The following is a 14632-nucleotide window of genomic DNA, read 5'->3' on the forward strand; positions in this document are numbered from 1 at the left end:
GTTCCCAGGGAGAATGTCCCAACAGACCACGTGGCTTTTTTCTTCTTCTTTTTTTGAGATGGAGTTGTGTTCTGTTGCCCAGGCTGGAGTGCAGTGGCACAATCTCAGCTCACTGCAACCTCTGCCTCCCGGGTTCAAGCAATTCTCTGCCTCAGCCTCCCGAGTAGCGGGATTACAGGCGCCTGTCACCATGCCTGGGTAATTTTTTTTTTTTTTTTTTTGAGACAGAGTCTCGCTTGTTACCCAGGCTGCAGTGCAGTGGTGCGATCTCAGCTCACTGCAACCTCCGCCTCCCGGGTTCAAGCGATTCTCCTGCCTCAGGTTCCTGAGTAGTTGGGGTTACAGGCGCCCACCACCACGCCCGGCTAATTTTTGTATTTTTAGCAGAGACAGGGTTTCATCATGTTGGTCAGCCTGGTCTCGAACTCCTGATCTCAGGTTATCCACCTGCCTCGGCCTCCCAAAGTGCTAGGATTACAGGCATGAGCCACAGCGTTGAGCCTATTTTTTTGTATTTTTAGCAGAGATGGGGTTTCACCATTTTGGCCAGGCTGGTCTTGAACTCCTGACCTCACAATCCACCCACCTCAGCCTCCCAAAGTGCTGGGATTACAGGCGTGAGCCACCCCACCCGGGTCCACATGGTATTTTTATGATCTAGAAGTCACATAGCAACTTTCACCATATTCTGCTGTTTAATGCTGTCACAAAGGTACATCCAGGCTGAAGGAAGGGGGACATAGATCCCACACTCAAGTGTCAAGGTCATAATTGTACAATGAGCATGTCGAATTGGAGATATTGATAGGCTATCTTCTTTGAAAATACAATTTGCCACAATTCCTGATAAACTAGTTTGTAAAGCATAGCTTTGGTCTGTGGGTGAGAGGCCGGGTGTATTGCTCCGGTAGAGCTCTCTCAGATGGAACAGGTGAGTGGGAATAAGACTTGCCCTTGAGAGAAGAGCATTTCAGCAGAGGGAAGAGCAATTACAAAGGCCCTGTCATGGGCAAGGTGGGTGTGTTCTAGGAACTGAAGCCCAGTGTGGCTGGGGCATGGTGGGAGAGCAGGAGAGGCTGATGAAGAAGCTGTGTTTGGAAGATTTGGTAGTGGGGACCTTGAACGTCAGGCTAAGGAGTTTATTGGGAAGCCAGCGGTGCCAAGAAAGCCTCAAGGATGCCATGAGGCTGTCCCCACATAGGCTGTCCCCACATCTGGGGGCCAAATACCCATGCCCATGTGCAGGAGCCAATTGTGTCTCAGAGAAGACAGAGGCCCTGGCCTCCAGGATGTGAAGGCACTAGTGCCTACCCCTAGGGCTGATGTGACACCTGCACTCCCAGATCTCACCACCTCAGCCCCTTTGCCAGGTTGGACCCCTCCCTCAGCCCCACTCCTCTAGTGTGTCTGCCCTGGTAGGGAGAAGGAGACGGCAATGGTATGAAGAGATCTGACCTGCCCCAGGAAGTTTCCATCTCTAGGCCACCTGTCCTGTCCTGTCCCGGTGAAATCTAGCCAAGGGCATTCATCTACCCCGATCATGCTATGGGTTCTGCGGCAGGCCAGGAAACCTGCCATTAGTGGCCATCCACCCCTATGGCAGTCCCAGCTCAACGTCAGTTTGTTTTTTTGAGACAGGATCTTGCTCTGTCACCCAGGCTGGAATGTAGTGGTGCAATCACAGCTCACTGCAGCCTCGACCTCCCAGGCTCAAGCATTCCTCCCACCTCAGCCTCCTTAGTTGGGACTGCAGGTGTGCGCCACCACATCCTGTTAATTTTTTGATTTTTTTTTTTTTTTTTTTTTTATAGAGACAAGGTCTCACCATTTTGCCCAGGCTGGTCTTGAACTACTGATCTCAAGCAATCCTCCCACCTCAGCTTCCCAAAGTGCTGGGATTACAGGGGCGAGCCACCGTGCCCAGCCCTCAGTGTTGGTTCCGGCCTGGCGTGTCTGTCCACGGTTTTAGAAGCGCTTGCTGGACGGTCCACCAGAGCTGCGGGTCTTCCCGCGACGTCCTCCGAGCCTGAGCTGCTGCCGAGACACCCTCAGCGTTCGGTGATTCCCACAGGTGAGCTGGGTGGGCCTTGCTCTCCGCTCCTGGCCAGGGCCCTCGGCTCACTGACCACGCCCATCGGCTCGCTGGCTCTGCCCCCTCGGCGCCCGGTTCCCTTGCTGTCGCCTGGCCCCGCTCCTTGTGGTTAGCTCTGCCCACTCTCGCCTCTCCCCGCTCCTCCTGTACTAGACCTCCTCCCTGGGTTCAAGGGGCTCCCGGAACTCGTGAAGGGCTGGGGGTCTGGGTCTGTGACGCTTTGTCCAGCTCCTCTTCCTATTTTCACCTTAGGGTCCTGCGTGAGGCCCAGCGATTCCACAGTAACCCCTCTGGGCTGGCAGGCCGGAGGTGGGTCCTGTGTGATACCTAGAGCCTGGCTGGTGGGGGGATGCTGAGGCCATGGCTCAGGTCTTTGCATCTGGGCAGAATCTGGGGGCTCCCTGGAGCCGATCAAGTGAGTGTGAGCTGCCATCCCTCCTGCTGGCAGGTCTCAGCCTATCCCAGAGCTCTCAGCATGTCGGGCCTGTCACGACAAGTGGCCTGAATGCCGTGTCCGGAGTCCCTTCCACCCTTGGACCCACCGCGGTTCCAGGAGAAGACCCTTATTCCTTGGCTCTGGGACCCCGAGTGGCCTGCCTTAAGGGACAGTCCGTCTCTTCCCAGGTTCAGGACCTTGAAAGGAGGCTCCGCAGTTGTCCTGCAGGCTATATTCACCGTGAGCTACTCAGGGCCGGCCTCCACCCCATGGCCCTCAGCCCGGGGCTGGGCTTCCCCCACAGATGTTCCTTATCACAGCATCACTCAACTTCTGGAGCCTGATGTTCCCACAGAGGCGGGGGCGGAAGAGGGCAGGGAAGAACAGAGGATCGCCTTTCTCAAATGCCTTCCCTTGGAAGACCCTGTGAAACTGAGGAGATGGGGGAAACTGAGGCCCAGAAATGGTGCCGCTTGGCCAGAGTGGCTGTAGTAGAGCCATGCATAGACACAGGCCACTCACTCCAGTGCAGCCACCGCCCTCCCAGCCACCCTGAAAAAGGTCTGGCAAGACTCATGACCTTCCGCCTGGTGCAGTGGCTCACACCTATAATCCCAGCTCTTTGGGAGACCAAGGCAGGAGGATCCCTTGAGCTCAGGAGTTCAAGACTAACCTGGGCAACATAACAAGACCCTGTCTCTACAAAGCTTAAAAAAAAAAAAAAAAAAAAGACAAGGCATGCTCTCCTCCAGGTTCTTAAAGAAGGAGTGTCTTCCCCTGTCCTCTGTCCATAGGGCTATTCTGTAGAACATCCTGCTCAGCGACCGAGGTAAGGGGTGGTCCTTTTTTTTTTTTTTTTTTTTGGAAAGGGAGTCTCACTCTGTGGCCCAGGCTGCAGTGCAGTGGTGCGACTTCGGCTCACTGCAACCTCCGCCTCGTGGGTTCAAGCAATTCTCCTGCCTCAGCCTCCCAAGTAGCTGAGATTACAAGTGCCCCCCCCACCACACCCAGCTAATTTTTGTCTTTTTACTAGAGACGGGGTTTCGCCATGTTGGCCAGGCTGGTCTCGAGCTCCTGACGTCAGATGATCCACCCGCCTTGGTCTCCCAAAGTTCTGGGAGTACAGGCATGAACCACGGCGCCTGGCCAAGGTGATCCTTTTGGGGGTCTCTCACGTTTGGAATTACCTTGGTTGGGGAAGGGGAGGAGCAGCTCCCAGAGTGACCAGCAGAAGGCGCTGGGCCCAACATGTTCAGTTCTGGGAGCTGGACTCCTGGAACTCGGGAAGACTCCCAAGCTGCCTTCTCAAAGTTTTGTCTCTGGCAGCGTCTAGAATGGAGGTGATGTGCACTCTAGGGTCCCTCTAACACCTTCCCTTGAGCCCCTCACCTTCTAGGCTCATCTGCCCCCAGGACTAAGCCCCCTCCCTTTATTTATTTATTTGTTTGTTTGTTTATTTATTTATTTATTTATTGAGACAGAGTCTCGCTGTGTCGCCCAGGCTGGAGTGCAGTGGTGCGATCTCGGGTCACTGCAACCTCCGCCTCAGCCTCCCTAGTAGCTGGTACTACAGGTATGTGCCACGACACTTGGCTAATTTTTGTATTTTTAGTAGAGACAGGTTTTCTTCATGTTGGCCAGGCTAATCTCGAACTTCTGACCTCCAGTGATCTGCCCGCCTTGGCCCCCCAAAGTGCTGAGATTACAGGCATGAGCCACCATGCCTGGCCAGCCTTTAGAAACTGTCTTTAGCAGGCCCCTGTGGACTCACTAGGGTATAGGAACCCTGATGGAAGGCATGGGGGCTGGGCATACCCCATGGACCTAGAGCCAGGAGACCTGGAAAGCTCTGGTCTCCAGGCCACCGAGGGGACCCCCAGCCCTCTCCCATTCATCCACCATCCGTATACTAACAGTCCTGGGACACATTTACTGAACTTGTGCTCTGCTTCATTTGAACACATCACTCCTCTTCTTAACTTTGGTTGCCTCCCACCTTCATTTTATTTTATTTATTTATTTATTTATTGAGACAGGGTCTCATTCTGTTGCCCAGGTTGGAGTGCAGTGGTGCAATCTCAGTTTACTGCAACCTCCACCTCCTGCCTCAGCCTCCTGAGCACCTGGGACTGCAGGGGTGTGCCACCATGCCAGCTTAATCACCTTCTTTAAATAAAATCCAAGCTCCTCACTACCGCCTACAGGTCCTTCTCGGTGGTCCAGCCCACCTCTCCCTCCATCCAGCCTCCCCTTTAACCATGACACTCTGGCCAAGATGACCTCTCTTCTTTTGTTATTGTTTTTGTTGTTGCTTTGAGATGGAGTTTCGCTCTTGTTGCCCAGGCTGGAGTGCAATGGTGGGATCTCGGCTCACTGCAACCTCCGCCTCCCGGGTTCAAGCGATTCTCCTGCCTCAGCCTCCCGAGTAGCTGGGATTACAGACGTGCACCACCACACCTGGCCAATTTTTTTATTTTTAGTAGAGACGGGGTTTCACCATGTTGGCCAGGCTGGTCTCAAACTCCTGACCTCAGGTGATCCATTCGCCTCAGCCTCCCAAAGTGCTGGGATTATAGGCATGAGCCACCGCACCTGGCTGTCTCTTCTGTTCAGTTGTTTTTTTTTTTTTTTTTTTTTTGAGACGGAGTCTCGTTCTGTCGCCCAGGCTGGAGTGCAGTGGTGCAATCTTGGCTCACTGCAACCTCCACCTCCCGGGTTCAAGCGATTCTCCTGCCTCAGCCTCCCAAGTAGCTGGGACTACAGGTGCATGCCACCACGCCTGGCTAATTTTTTGTATTTTTGGTAGAGAGGGGTTTCACCGTGTTAGCCAGGCTGGTCTCGATCTCCTGATCTTGTGATCCACCTGCCTTGGCCTCCCAAAGTGCTGGGATTACAGGCGTGAGCCACTGCACCTGGCCTGTCTCTTCTGTTTTTTGAACATGCTGTGTTTTCCTGCCTCTGGGTCTTTGCACAGGCCTTTTCCTCTGCCTAGAACAGAATTGTAAGCCCTGTGGGGGCAGGAACTATGTCTGGTTTTGTTTGGCTCTATAGCCCCCAACATTTATCCTGGTAAACAAGTATGCAATAAATGCCAGCTGAAACAGGTCTTTATAAGTTTTTTTTAAGTTTTTTTTTTTTTTTTTTTTTTTTTTTTTTTTTTTTTTTTTTGAGGAGTCTCACTCTACCACCCAGGCTGGAGTGCAGTGGTGCGATCTTGGCTCACTGCAACGTCTGCCTCCCAGGTTCAAGCGATTATCCAGCCTCAGCCTCCCGAGTAGCTGGAATTATAGGTGTCCCCTGCCACACTCGGCTAATTTTTGTATTTTTAGTAGAGACGGGATTTCACCACGTTGGCCAGGGTGGTCTCAAACTCTTGACGTTAGGTGATCTGCTCGCCTCTGCCTCCCAGAGTGCTGGGATTACAGGCATGAGCCACCACGCCCAGCTTTATAAGTAATTCTTGAATAAATGTGCCTGAGGCTTGTCTATTTTTTTTTTTTTTTTTTTTGAGATGGAGTCTCGCTCTGTCACTAGGCTTGAGTGCAGTGGCATGATCTTGGCTCACTGCAACCTCTGCCTCGCGGGTTCAAGCCATTCTCCTGCCTCAGCCTCCTGAGTAGCTGGGACCACAGGCGCCTGCCACCGTGCCTGGCTAATTTTGTTTGCATTTTTAGTAGAGACGGGGTTTCGCCGTGTTAGCCAGGATGGTCTCAATCTCCTGACCTCATGATCTGCCCGCCTTGGCCTCCCAAAGTGCTGGGAACTTTTTTTTTCTTTTTCTTTTTCTTTTTTTCTGAGACAGAGTCTTGTTCTGTTGCCCAGGCTGGAGTGCAGTGGCCCGATCTCGGCTCACTGCAACAGCCGCTTCCCAGGTTCAAGTGATTCTCTTGCCTCAGCCCTCTGTGAAGCTGGGACTATAGGTGCGCGCCACCACGCCCTGCTAACTTTTTTTTTTTTTTTTTTTTGAGATGGAGTCTAGCTCTGCTGCCCAGGCTAGAGTGCAATAGCCGGATCTCGACTCACCGCAACCTCTGCCTCCCGGGTTCAAGCGATTCGCCTGCCTCAGCCTCCTGAGTAGCTGGGATTACAGGTGCGTGCCACCACGCCCAGCTAATTTTTGTATTCTTAGTAGAGATGGGGTTTCACCATGTTGGCTAAGCTGTCTCAAACTCCTGACCTCGTGATTTGCCTGCCTTGGCCTCCCAAAGCGCTGAGATTACAGGCATGAGCCACCGCGCCCGCCCAATTTTTCTATTTTTAATAGAGAAGGTGTTTTGCCATGCTGGGCAGGCTGGTCTCAAACTCCTGACCTCAGGTAATCCTCCCGCCTCGGCCTCCCAAAGTGCTGGGATTACAGGCGTGAGCCACTGCTGGCCTAAAAGATGCTTCTGGAGTAGGAGGCATTGGGCCTGGCTGGAAGGTTTGCGTCTGCAAAGGCCTGAAGAGAACATCCCAGGTGGGAGAAACAGCAAGGAGGGGAGGTGTGGAGGAGGCAGGGAGACCGTGTACTTGGGACTACTGTCTGCAGAGGGTCTCCAGAGGCAGGACCCCGGTAGGGACACTGATGCAGGAGTCGCTCTGCAGTGCCTCCCCCCAATCTGTGGGCCGGGGTGCCCCCAGGGACGCAGGCTGTGCGCTCCCACGCCCTGCCGAAGCAGGACGTTCCCACGCTGGGGCGGCCCGAGAAAGGCTGTGGGGCGGGCCGGGGGCGGGCGCCCGCACTCAGGTCCCTCCGCAGCGGGTTCTCAGTTGGTCGCTGGGCAGACCCAGGTCGCGCTCCCACTGCCGAGCCCGCGAGGTGAGTGAGTTGGGGGAGGACCCCGCTACCCAAGCCCGCGCGGGTCAGGGGCGCGGCTCTGTCTCCTGCCTTCGCCGCTGGGTCACGCCCCAGTGGTCCCTGTCTTAGAGGGTTGGGGGGCTTCTTGTAGGTTAGAGTTGAAGACTCCTGGGGAGTCTGCATATGTGTGCCACCTCTTTCCCCAAATATAGATTACATCCTCCCTCTCTTGATATGTGGAGCTCTCCCACCCACTAATCATAATCACTGGCCGGAGCCCCTCTTTTCCAGAAGTGTGGGCCGCCCCCTCCCACTTATCACCTGTAGTGTGCCCCCTCCCTCACTCTATTTGTTGGGTGCCCCTCTCTCCCCCTAGATGTGGGACTCCCCTTCTTTTCCCCAGATATGTGTCTCCCTCCCTCTGACCCAGTTAAGTCCCCATCCTCTAAAGCCCCTCCCCACCCCCATGGATGCCAAACCCTGAGTCTTCCCTGGGGGTGGGAGACTGGGCTCAGCCAGACTGGCTAAGCCCAGTCCCCCACCCCCAACCAGATCCAGCAGAGCAGGCCTGTGTGCACGTAGGCAGCCAATTAGGGGGGAAGGGGTGGGGGCCAGACCGTCTGTCTGTTCTGCCGGCGCAGGGGCCTCTGGCCCCTGCAGGGAAGAGAGACTCAAGACCTGCTCCCTCTCCACCTGGACCCCACCCAGCTTCCTCTGGGGAGCAAACAAGTGAGCGGGGTTCTCCAATCTGGCCAGACTGAGCTGGGGCTGGCACCAGAACCCAAGCCCTCAGCCTCAAACTCTTCAGACCCTGGCCCAAGACTTAGGCCTCCTCCCACTTCTCAGATGGTGAATTGAGGTCCCAAGAAGGGGCTCCAAAGGTCTAGGACCCCCATTGGCCCCCCGCTGGGGATATCAGACAAAATTAGAAGGGTCAAGGGCATGAGGGTGACCTTGAAACCCTGGGACACCCCTACCACTACCATACCAGTGGAAAAGGATTTTTCCATCTGGCCCTGCGGTTTGGGGGCAGAGGGTGATGTGGGGGCAGAACTCATCTATACCTTCACGCCCCCAGATGCTCCCCAGAGCTGCCTGGAGCTTGGTGCTGAGGAAAGGTGGAGGTGGAAGACGAGGGATGCACAGCTCAGAAGGCACCAGTGAGACCTGGACTCCTTTCTCCCTGCCTAACTCCAGAGATAGGGGCAGGGGTCCCCTCTGCAGGCTGCCCCCTTTGCCCTTCCATGCCACCCTGGGCCTGTTCCTACCACACTTCCCATGTTCCCATGATCCCACTCCTTGGTCCAAGGTCAAGTTTCTCCAGGAAATGGAGTGTGCGGGGTGAGCAGACAGTGGCCATCTCCATTCCAAGCTTCCTTAGGAGCCAGCCCCCAAGCCTCAGGCCCCTAGACCTTTTGTTCTGAGGTGGAGGGTGCTGACAGAACCTTGGACCCTGATTCCTCCTTTCCAGACCCTAGTTTCAATGCTAGTAAGAAGAAAGAGACCTAAAGTAGGAGAGACTTCAGCCAGATAGCAGAAGGGCCTTGCTGACCCATGGAGAATAACAAAGATAACATTTATTGAGCCCTTACTAGTACCCCAAGCTATTATAAACCTCCTTTTTTTTTTTTTTTTTTGAGATAGAGTCTTGCTCTGTCGCTCAGGCTAGAGTGTTCAGTGACGCAATGTCGGCTCACTGCAACCTCCGCCTCCTGGGTTCAAACAATTCTCCTGACTCAGCCTCCCGAGTAGCTGGGATTATAGGTGCCCACCACTGCGCCCGGCTAATTTTTGTATTTTTAGTAGAGGCGAGGTTTTACCATCTCGGCCAGGCTGGTCTCGAACTCCTGACCTCGTGATCCACCCGCCTCAGCCTCCCAAAATGCTAGGATTACAGGCGTGAGCCACCAAGCCCGGCCACCTTCTTTATTAATATAGTTAGAGATAGGGTGTCCCAAGGGCAGCCTGGACTCAGCTCCCTCCATTGTGTCTGCAGCCCGTGGTGGGGGGAAGATGTCCCCCTACACCAACTGCTATGCCCAGCGCTACTACCCCATGCCAGAAGAGCCCTTCTGCACAGAACTCAACGCTGAGCAGCAGGCCCTGAAGGAGAAGGAGAAGGGAAGCTGGACCCAGCTGACCCACGCCGAAAAGGTGGCCTGTAAGTGTCAGGGTGGGGCTGGCTGGAGAGAGTGGGTTGGGGGCTGACTTTGGAAAGAATGGCCTGTCAGGGATCAGAGGGCAGAGAGAGGCCCCCAAGACAGCCAGAAACCTCCAAACACCTGAGGGGTGAAGTTCATGCCTTTGTTCGTTTCTTTATTCACTCACCTGTTTGTGCATAGCCTGATGCTAGGCAATGCTGGGGACATGAGGTGAATCACCTGGATAGTTCCTGCCCCCATGGTGCCCCCGGTCCCGTGGGGAAAACCAATACAGACTCCAATAATTGTAATACAGAACATGTGGCTAGGGTGAGGTGTGTTCAAGGACTGTGAGATGAAATCTTGGTGGACCTCCCAGGGGAGGGCACATTCCAGCTGGCCTTTAAGGGTGAAGAGGAGGGCACTGCCAGGGAGTGGGAACTGCATGGGGAAGGGTGTCAGAGCAGGAGACTGTGGAGGGCCCTGGAATTGAGTGATGTGGGGGAGATGGGACAGAGAGAGGGAGGTGAGGCGGTTGGGGAGGAGCCCTCTGACCCTGGGAGGCTGGAGGGATGTGTGGTCCCTTGTCATGTCCACCAGAGCATCCCTGAGCTGACCCTTTGAAATTTGGAGCACCTTATTTTCATTCCATGAATGGGAACACTCAGCCTGACCTCCAAGATTTCAAGGGATTCCTAGTGGGGAAACGTTCATGCTTCTCACATTCATTCATTCAGTCAACATCTTATTTGGCACCTACTACAATACCATGCACTGGGAATGCAGCTGTGAGCCAGCCAGGCTCCGTTCCTGCCTGTGAGCTTGCATTTCCAGCCCTCTCTCAGCACCTTTACCCTTTCTCTCTCTCTCTCTTTCTACACACACACACACACACACACACACACACACACACACACAATCTTGGTTTTTTCTTCATCCATTTCAGAAATTGACACTCTTGGGGGGAGAGGGGAGGAATAGCATTAGGAGATATACCTAATTCTAAATGATGAGTTAATGGGTGTAGCACACCAACATGGCATACATATGTAACAAACCACATGTACCATAAAACTTAAAGTATAATAATAATAAAATTTTAAAAAAAAAGAGAAATTGACACACTTTATCTGAGCATGGTGGCACATGCCTGTCGTCCCAGCTATTCGGGAGGCTGAGGCAGGAGGATCACTTGAGCCCAGGGGAGCTGAGGCTAGAGTGAGCTGTGATTGTGCTACGGCATTGCACTCCAGCCTGGGTAACAAAGTGAGACACTGTCTGAAAAAAAAAAAAAAAAAGAGAGAGAGAGAAAGAAATGATGGACATTCCCCAAGCAAGATGATAATGAGCACCATCCCTAATATGTCCTGCACGCTTACATGTAGCAGGCACCGCTGTGGCGTTAGGTGCTCTCGTTAGCTCACATTTGAGAGACTGAAGCTCAGTGGCGTGCAGTCACTTGCAGTGGTCGCACAGCTAGAGAGTGGTGGAGGCAAGATTTGAAACCACATAGACAGGCACCAGGGGTTTCACCCTTAGCTGCTACACCACATTAGCTACAATGAAGGTTTGGTGGGATGCTTGGGGAGTTGCAGTGTAACCTCACAGCTCAAACAACTTTTTTTTTTTTCCTTTTCTTTGAGACAGGGTCTCTGTCACCCAGGCTGGAGTGCAGTGGCCCCATCTCGGCTCACTGAAATCTCTGCCTCCTGGGCTCAAGCGATCCTCCCACTTTGGCCTCCTGAGTAGCTGGGACTACAGGCGGGCGCCACCACACCTGGCTATTTTTTTTTGTATTTTTTTTGTAGAGACAGGGTTTCACCATGTTGGCCAGACTGGTCTCGAACTCCTGATCTCATGATCCACCCACCTCAGCCTCCCAAAGTGCTGGGATTACAGGGGTGAGCTACCATGCCCGGCTATTTATTTATTTATTTATATTTCTGTAGAGACAGAGCAGTCTCACTATGGTTGCTCAGGCTGGTCTTGAACTCCTGGGCTCAAGCAATTCTCCTGCCTCGGCCTCCCAAAGCACTGGGATTACAGGCATGAGCCATCATGCCAGGCCAAATGCCTTGAGTCTTGTCAGACCTCTTCCAGGGCAGGCAGGCGTGGCAGCACTGGAGTGCATGGCCTGTGTCTACGCATGGCTCTACCACAGCCACACTGAGTGGCCTCCACTGGTTGATTTCATTGTCTCAGCCTGAACTGCCCACCCAAGTATCTTCCCAAAACCTAAGACAGTTCCCTTTTCCCAAGGAATTCTGCTGCCAGCTTTGATTTTCCTTTAGATATTTATTTTCATATTTATTTAATGTACTGAGAAAGGATTACACACATAGGGTAATTTTTTTTTTTTTTTTTTTGAGACAGAGTCTCGCTCTGTCGCCTAGGCTGGAGTGCAGTGGCATGATCTCGGCTCACTGCAACCTCCGCCTCCTGGGTTCACGCCATTCTCCTGCCTCAACCTCTCGAGTAGCTGGGACTACAGGTGCCCGCCACCACTCCTGGCTAATTTTTGTATTTTTAGTAGAGACGGGGTTTCACTGTGTTAGCCAGGATGGTCTCGATCTCCTGACCTCGTGATCCACCACCTCGGCCGCCCAAAGTGCTGGGATTACAGGCGTGAGCCACTGCGCCCGGACTTACCTGGCTAATTTTTAAATTTTTTGTAGAGACAGGGTCTCGCTGTATTGCCTAGGATGGTCTTGAACTCTTGGACTCAAGCAATCCACCCGTTTTGGTCTCCCAAAATTCTAGGATTACAGGCGTGAGCCACCAAGCCTGGCCCCCTCCCTAATTCTGTTAGAATGAAATCCAAACTCTTCTCCATGGATTCTAACAAGGTCCTGTGTGAACCAGCTCTGCCTCTCATTTGAGAGAGCCAGCCTCTCATTTGCTAAATTCTCTCTCTTTTGCTCATTTCACTCCAGCTACAGTGGTCCTCACTTCACACTTTCCCTACCCACTTCCTGCTTCAGGGTTTTTGCACTTCCTTCCAGTTTTCACCAACTTTCTCCCATTGATTTTTCAAATCTCAGCTCCAATGTCACCTCCTCTGAGACACCTTCCCTGGCCAGCCAACTGTTTGCCTGAAGCATTTGCCATTGTCTCCCCCTCTAAACTCCACAAGGGCAGGGATTTTCATCTGGCTCATTCACTGCTGTCACCTGTTCCTGGTCATGCTGTGCATATAGTACGTGCTCAGTAAGAATTTGCTGAATGAACAGCATCTGCTGCAGGGAGGGGGAAGCCGGGATCACTTAGAGTGGACGCACCTGAGGCCCCTTCCCCACACCCAACTGCCTCCAGTGTACCGGCTCCAGTTCAATGAGACCTTTGCGGAGATGAACCGTCGCTCCAATGAGTGGAAGACAGTGATGGGTTGTGTCTTCTTCTTCATTGGATTCGCAGCTCTGGTGATTTGGTGGCAGCGGGTCTACGGTGAGTGGCAACACCTCATCTGGCTGCAGTCCTGGGCCATGCCCTTGTGGTCACGGCCACCAGACAGTTTCTTAAAGGAACCATGCTGGCACTCATCTGAAGAGCTGAAAATTTCTGAAGAGGTGTAGGGTGAAGGACAGAGCATGGCTGTCTAGGTTTGAATGCAGGAACTTTACCTCTCTGGGCCTCAGTTTCGTCATCTCTAAAATGGGAATAGTAATGTTCCATCTCAGGGTACTTAAGAGGATTTTAATGAGAGAGGGCTGTAGGCCAATGTTTGGCTCATAGTCATGAATGGTGTTGTAACTGATTGTTGTGTATGAACTGTGTGTTTTTCAGTGTATATATATACTGAACTTCTGCCTCCCCAGTTCAAATGATTCCCCTGCCTCAGCCTCCCGAGTAGCTGGGACTACAAGAGTGTGCCACCATGCCCGGCTAATTTTTGTATTTTTAGTAGAGACAGGGTTTCGCCATGTTGGCCAGGCTGGTCTCAAACTCCTGACCTCAAGTGATCCGCCTGCCTCGTCCTCCCAAAGTGCTGGGATTACAGGCATGAGCCACCGTGCCCAGTGGCCTGTCCCCATATTTTTAAAGTGAACACTCTTACCTACTTCCTACTTTCAACCCTCTTAGAAAGTAAAAGGAATTATTTCATCCTGGACCCTGCCCAGCAAGTGGGAACAAACTCAGTAATTATATAATTATAGTAAGTAACATGTATCAGGTGCTTAATATTTGTCTAACATTGTGCCAACAGCTTTGGAAATACTCAGGCCCCACAATCCTAGTGGATAGGACCTCTTTTGACAGGTAAGGAAACTGAGGCTCAGAGAGATGAAGTGACTTGTTGAAGGTCACAGGGCAAGGGAGTGATAGAGCCAGGATTTGGATTCAGGCAGTCTTCAAATCAGTGATCTTATTACCACAGACCACAGAGGTAGGTGAGGCGACTGAGCTGTGAAGGACCTTGGCCCAGCTCCCACAGTCCTTGGGGTCTAAGGCAAAGCTGGGATCAGAACCCAGAGGTGCCTGGGACGATGCTCTAGGAGAAAGTCTGGGGTGCGGGGCTAGACAGGGTGGAGTGAGCTCCTCAGTGCAAGATACTTCAACCCTGGAGTATCTTGTACCGTCAGCCTTGTGAGTGGCTGGGAGGCTACAGGGTGGCTGGAGACCCAGGCTGGTGTAGGAAGACTGGCAGGATCCTGATCCACCCCATGTACTCCCTGCAGTATTTCCTCCAAAGCCGATCACCTTGACGGACGAGTGGAAAGCCCAGCAGCTGCAGCGCATGCTGGACATGAAGGTGAATCCTGTGCAGGGCCTGGCCTCCCGCTGGGACTATGAGAAGAAGCAGTGGAAGAAGTGACTTGCATCCCCAGCTGTCTCCCTGCGGCTCCGCCCTGGCTGGGAGCCTCTGGCGGCCCCTCCCCTCCCCTGCCCTTAACCCCAGTAAAGCTCCAAAAAAAAATTTATTCTCTTCTGCCTCTCACCACCACTTCAGACTTTACTTGGCACCTAAAATTAGGCATTTTAACAGGTGAGGGGCAAGAAGGGCTCAGAACTCATCTAGTCAATGAGGGCTTCCTGGAGGAGTGGGGGCTACAGCCAAGGCTTAGGTGGGATTAGGAAAGGCAAGAAGAAGGGAAGGCATTCAGGGTGGAGCAAGTGGCTTAATCAAAGGTGAGGACACTCTTTTATTCAGCTAATTAACAAATACTTGGCCGGGTGCGGTGGCTCAC

At 53.0% G+C, this 14632-nt stretch overlaps 1 protein-coding gene across 3 annotated transcripts; it reads left to right on the plus strand.

Moving 5' to 3' along the window:
- Positions 1–970: 970 nt before the first annotated feature.
- On the plus strand, positions 971–14377 carry LOC100980404 (cytochrome c oxidase subunit 4 isoform 2, mitochondrial). 3 transcript variants are annotated; one of them, XM_024926904.4, is made up of 6 exons: positions 971–7326; positions 8384–8465; positions 9302–9466; positions 12759–12890; positions 13651–13703; positions 14123–14251. In XM_024926904.4, exons 1-5 carry the CDS (start codon positions 7093–7095, stop codon positions 13686–13688), a joined length of 651 nt encoding a protein of 216 aa, XP_024782672.2. In that variant the 5' UTR covers positions 971–7092; the 3' UTR covers positions 13689–13703; positions 14123–14251. The 3 variants fall into 3 exon arrangements, with proteins under 3 accessions (XP_024782672.2, XP_034803247.1, XP_003814812.2); XM_003814764.4 differs by lacking the exon at positions 13651–13703 and having other exon boundaries at positions 6935–7326; positions 14123–14375; XM_034947356.3 differs by lacking the exons at positions 12759–12890; positions 13651–13703 and having other exon boundaries at positions 972–7326; positions 14123–14377.
- Positions 14378–14632: the final 255 nt, after the last annotated feature.

The sequence above is a fragment of the Pan paniscus genome, chromosome 21, assembly GCF_029289425.2.
Source record: "Pan paniscus chromosome 21, NHGRI_mPanPan1-v2.0_pri, whole genome shotgun sequence".
Lineage (NCBI taxonomy): Eukaryota > Metazoa > Chordata > Mammalia > Primates > Hominidae > Pan > Pan paniscus.

Coding starts and splice junctions, on each gene's coding strand:
- LOC100980404 (XM_003814764.4), top strand. CDS start 7,093: ATGCAGGAGTCGCTCTGCAGTGCCTCCCCCCAATCTGTGGGCCGGGGT. Junction 7,327..8,383: donor CCCACTGCCGAGCCCGCGAG/GTGAGTGAGTTG, acceptor TCACGCCCCCAG/ATGCTCCCCAGAGCTGCCTG. Junction 9,467..12,758: donor CCACGCCGAAAAGGTGGCCT/GTAAGTGTCAGG, acceptor AACTGCCTCCAG/TGTACCGGCTCCAGTTCAAT.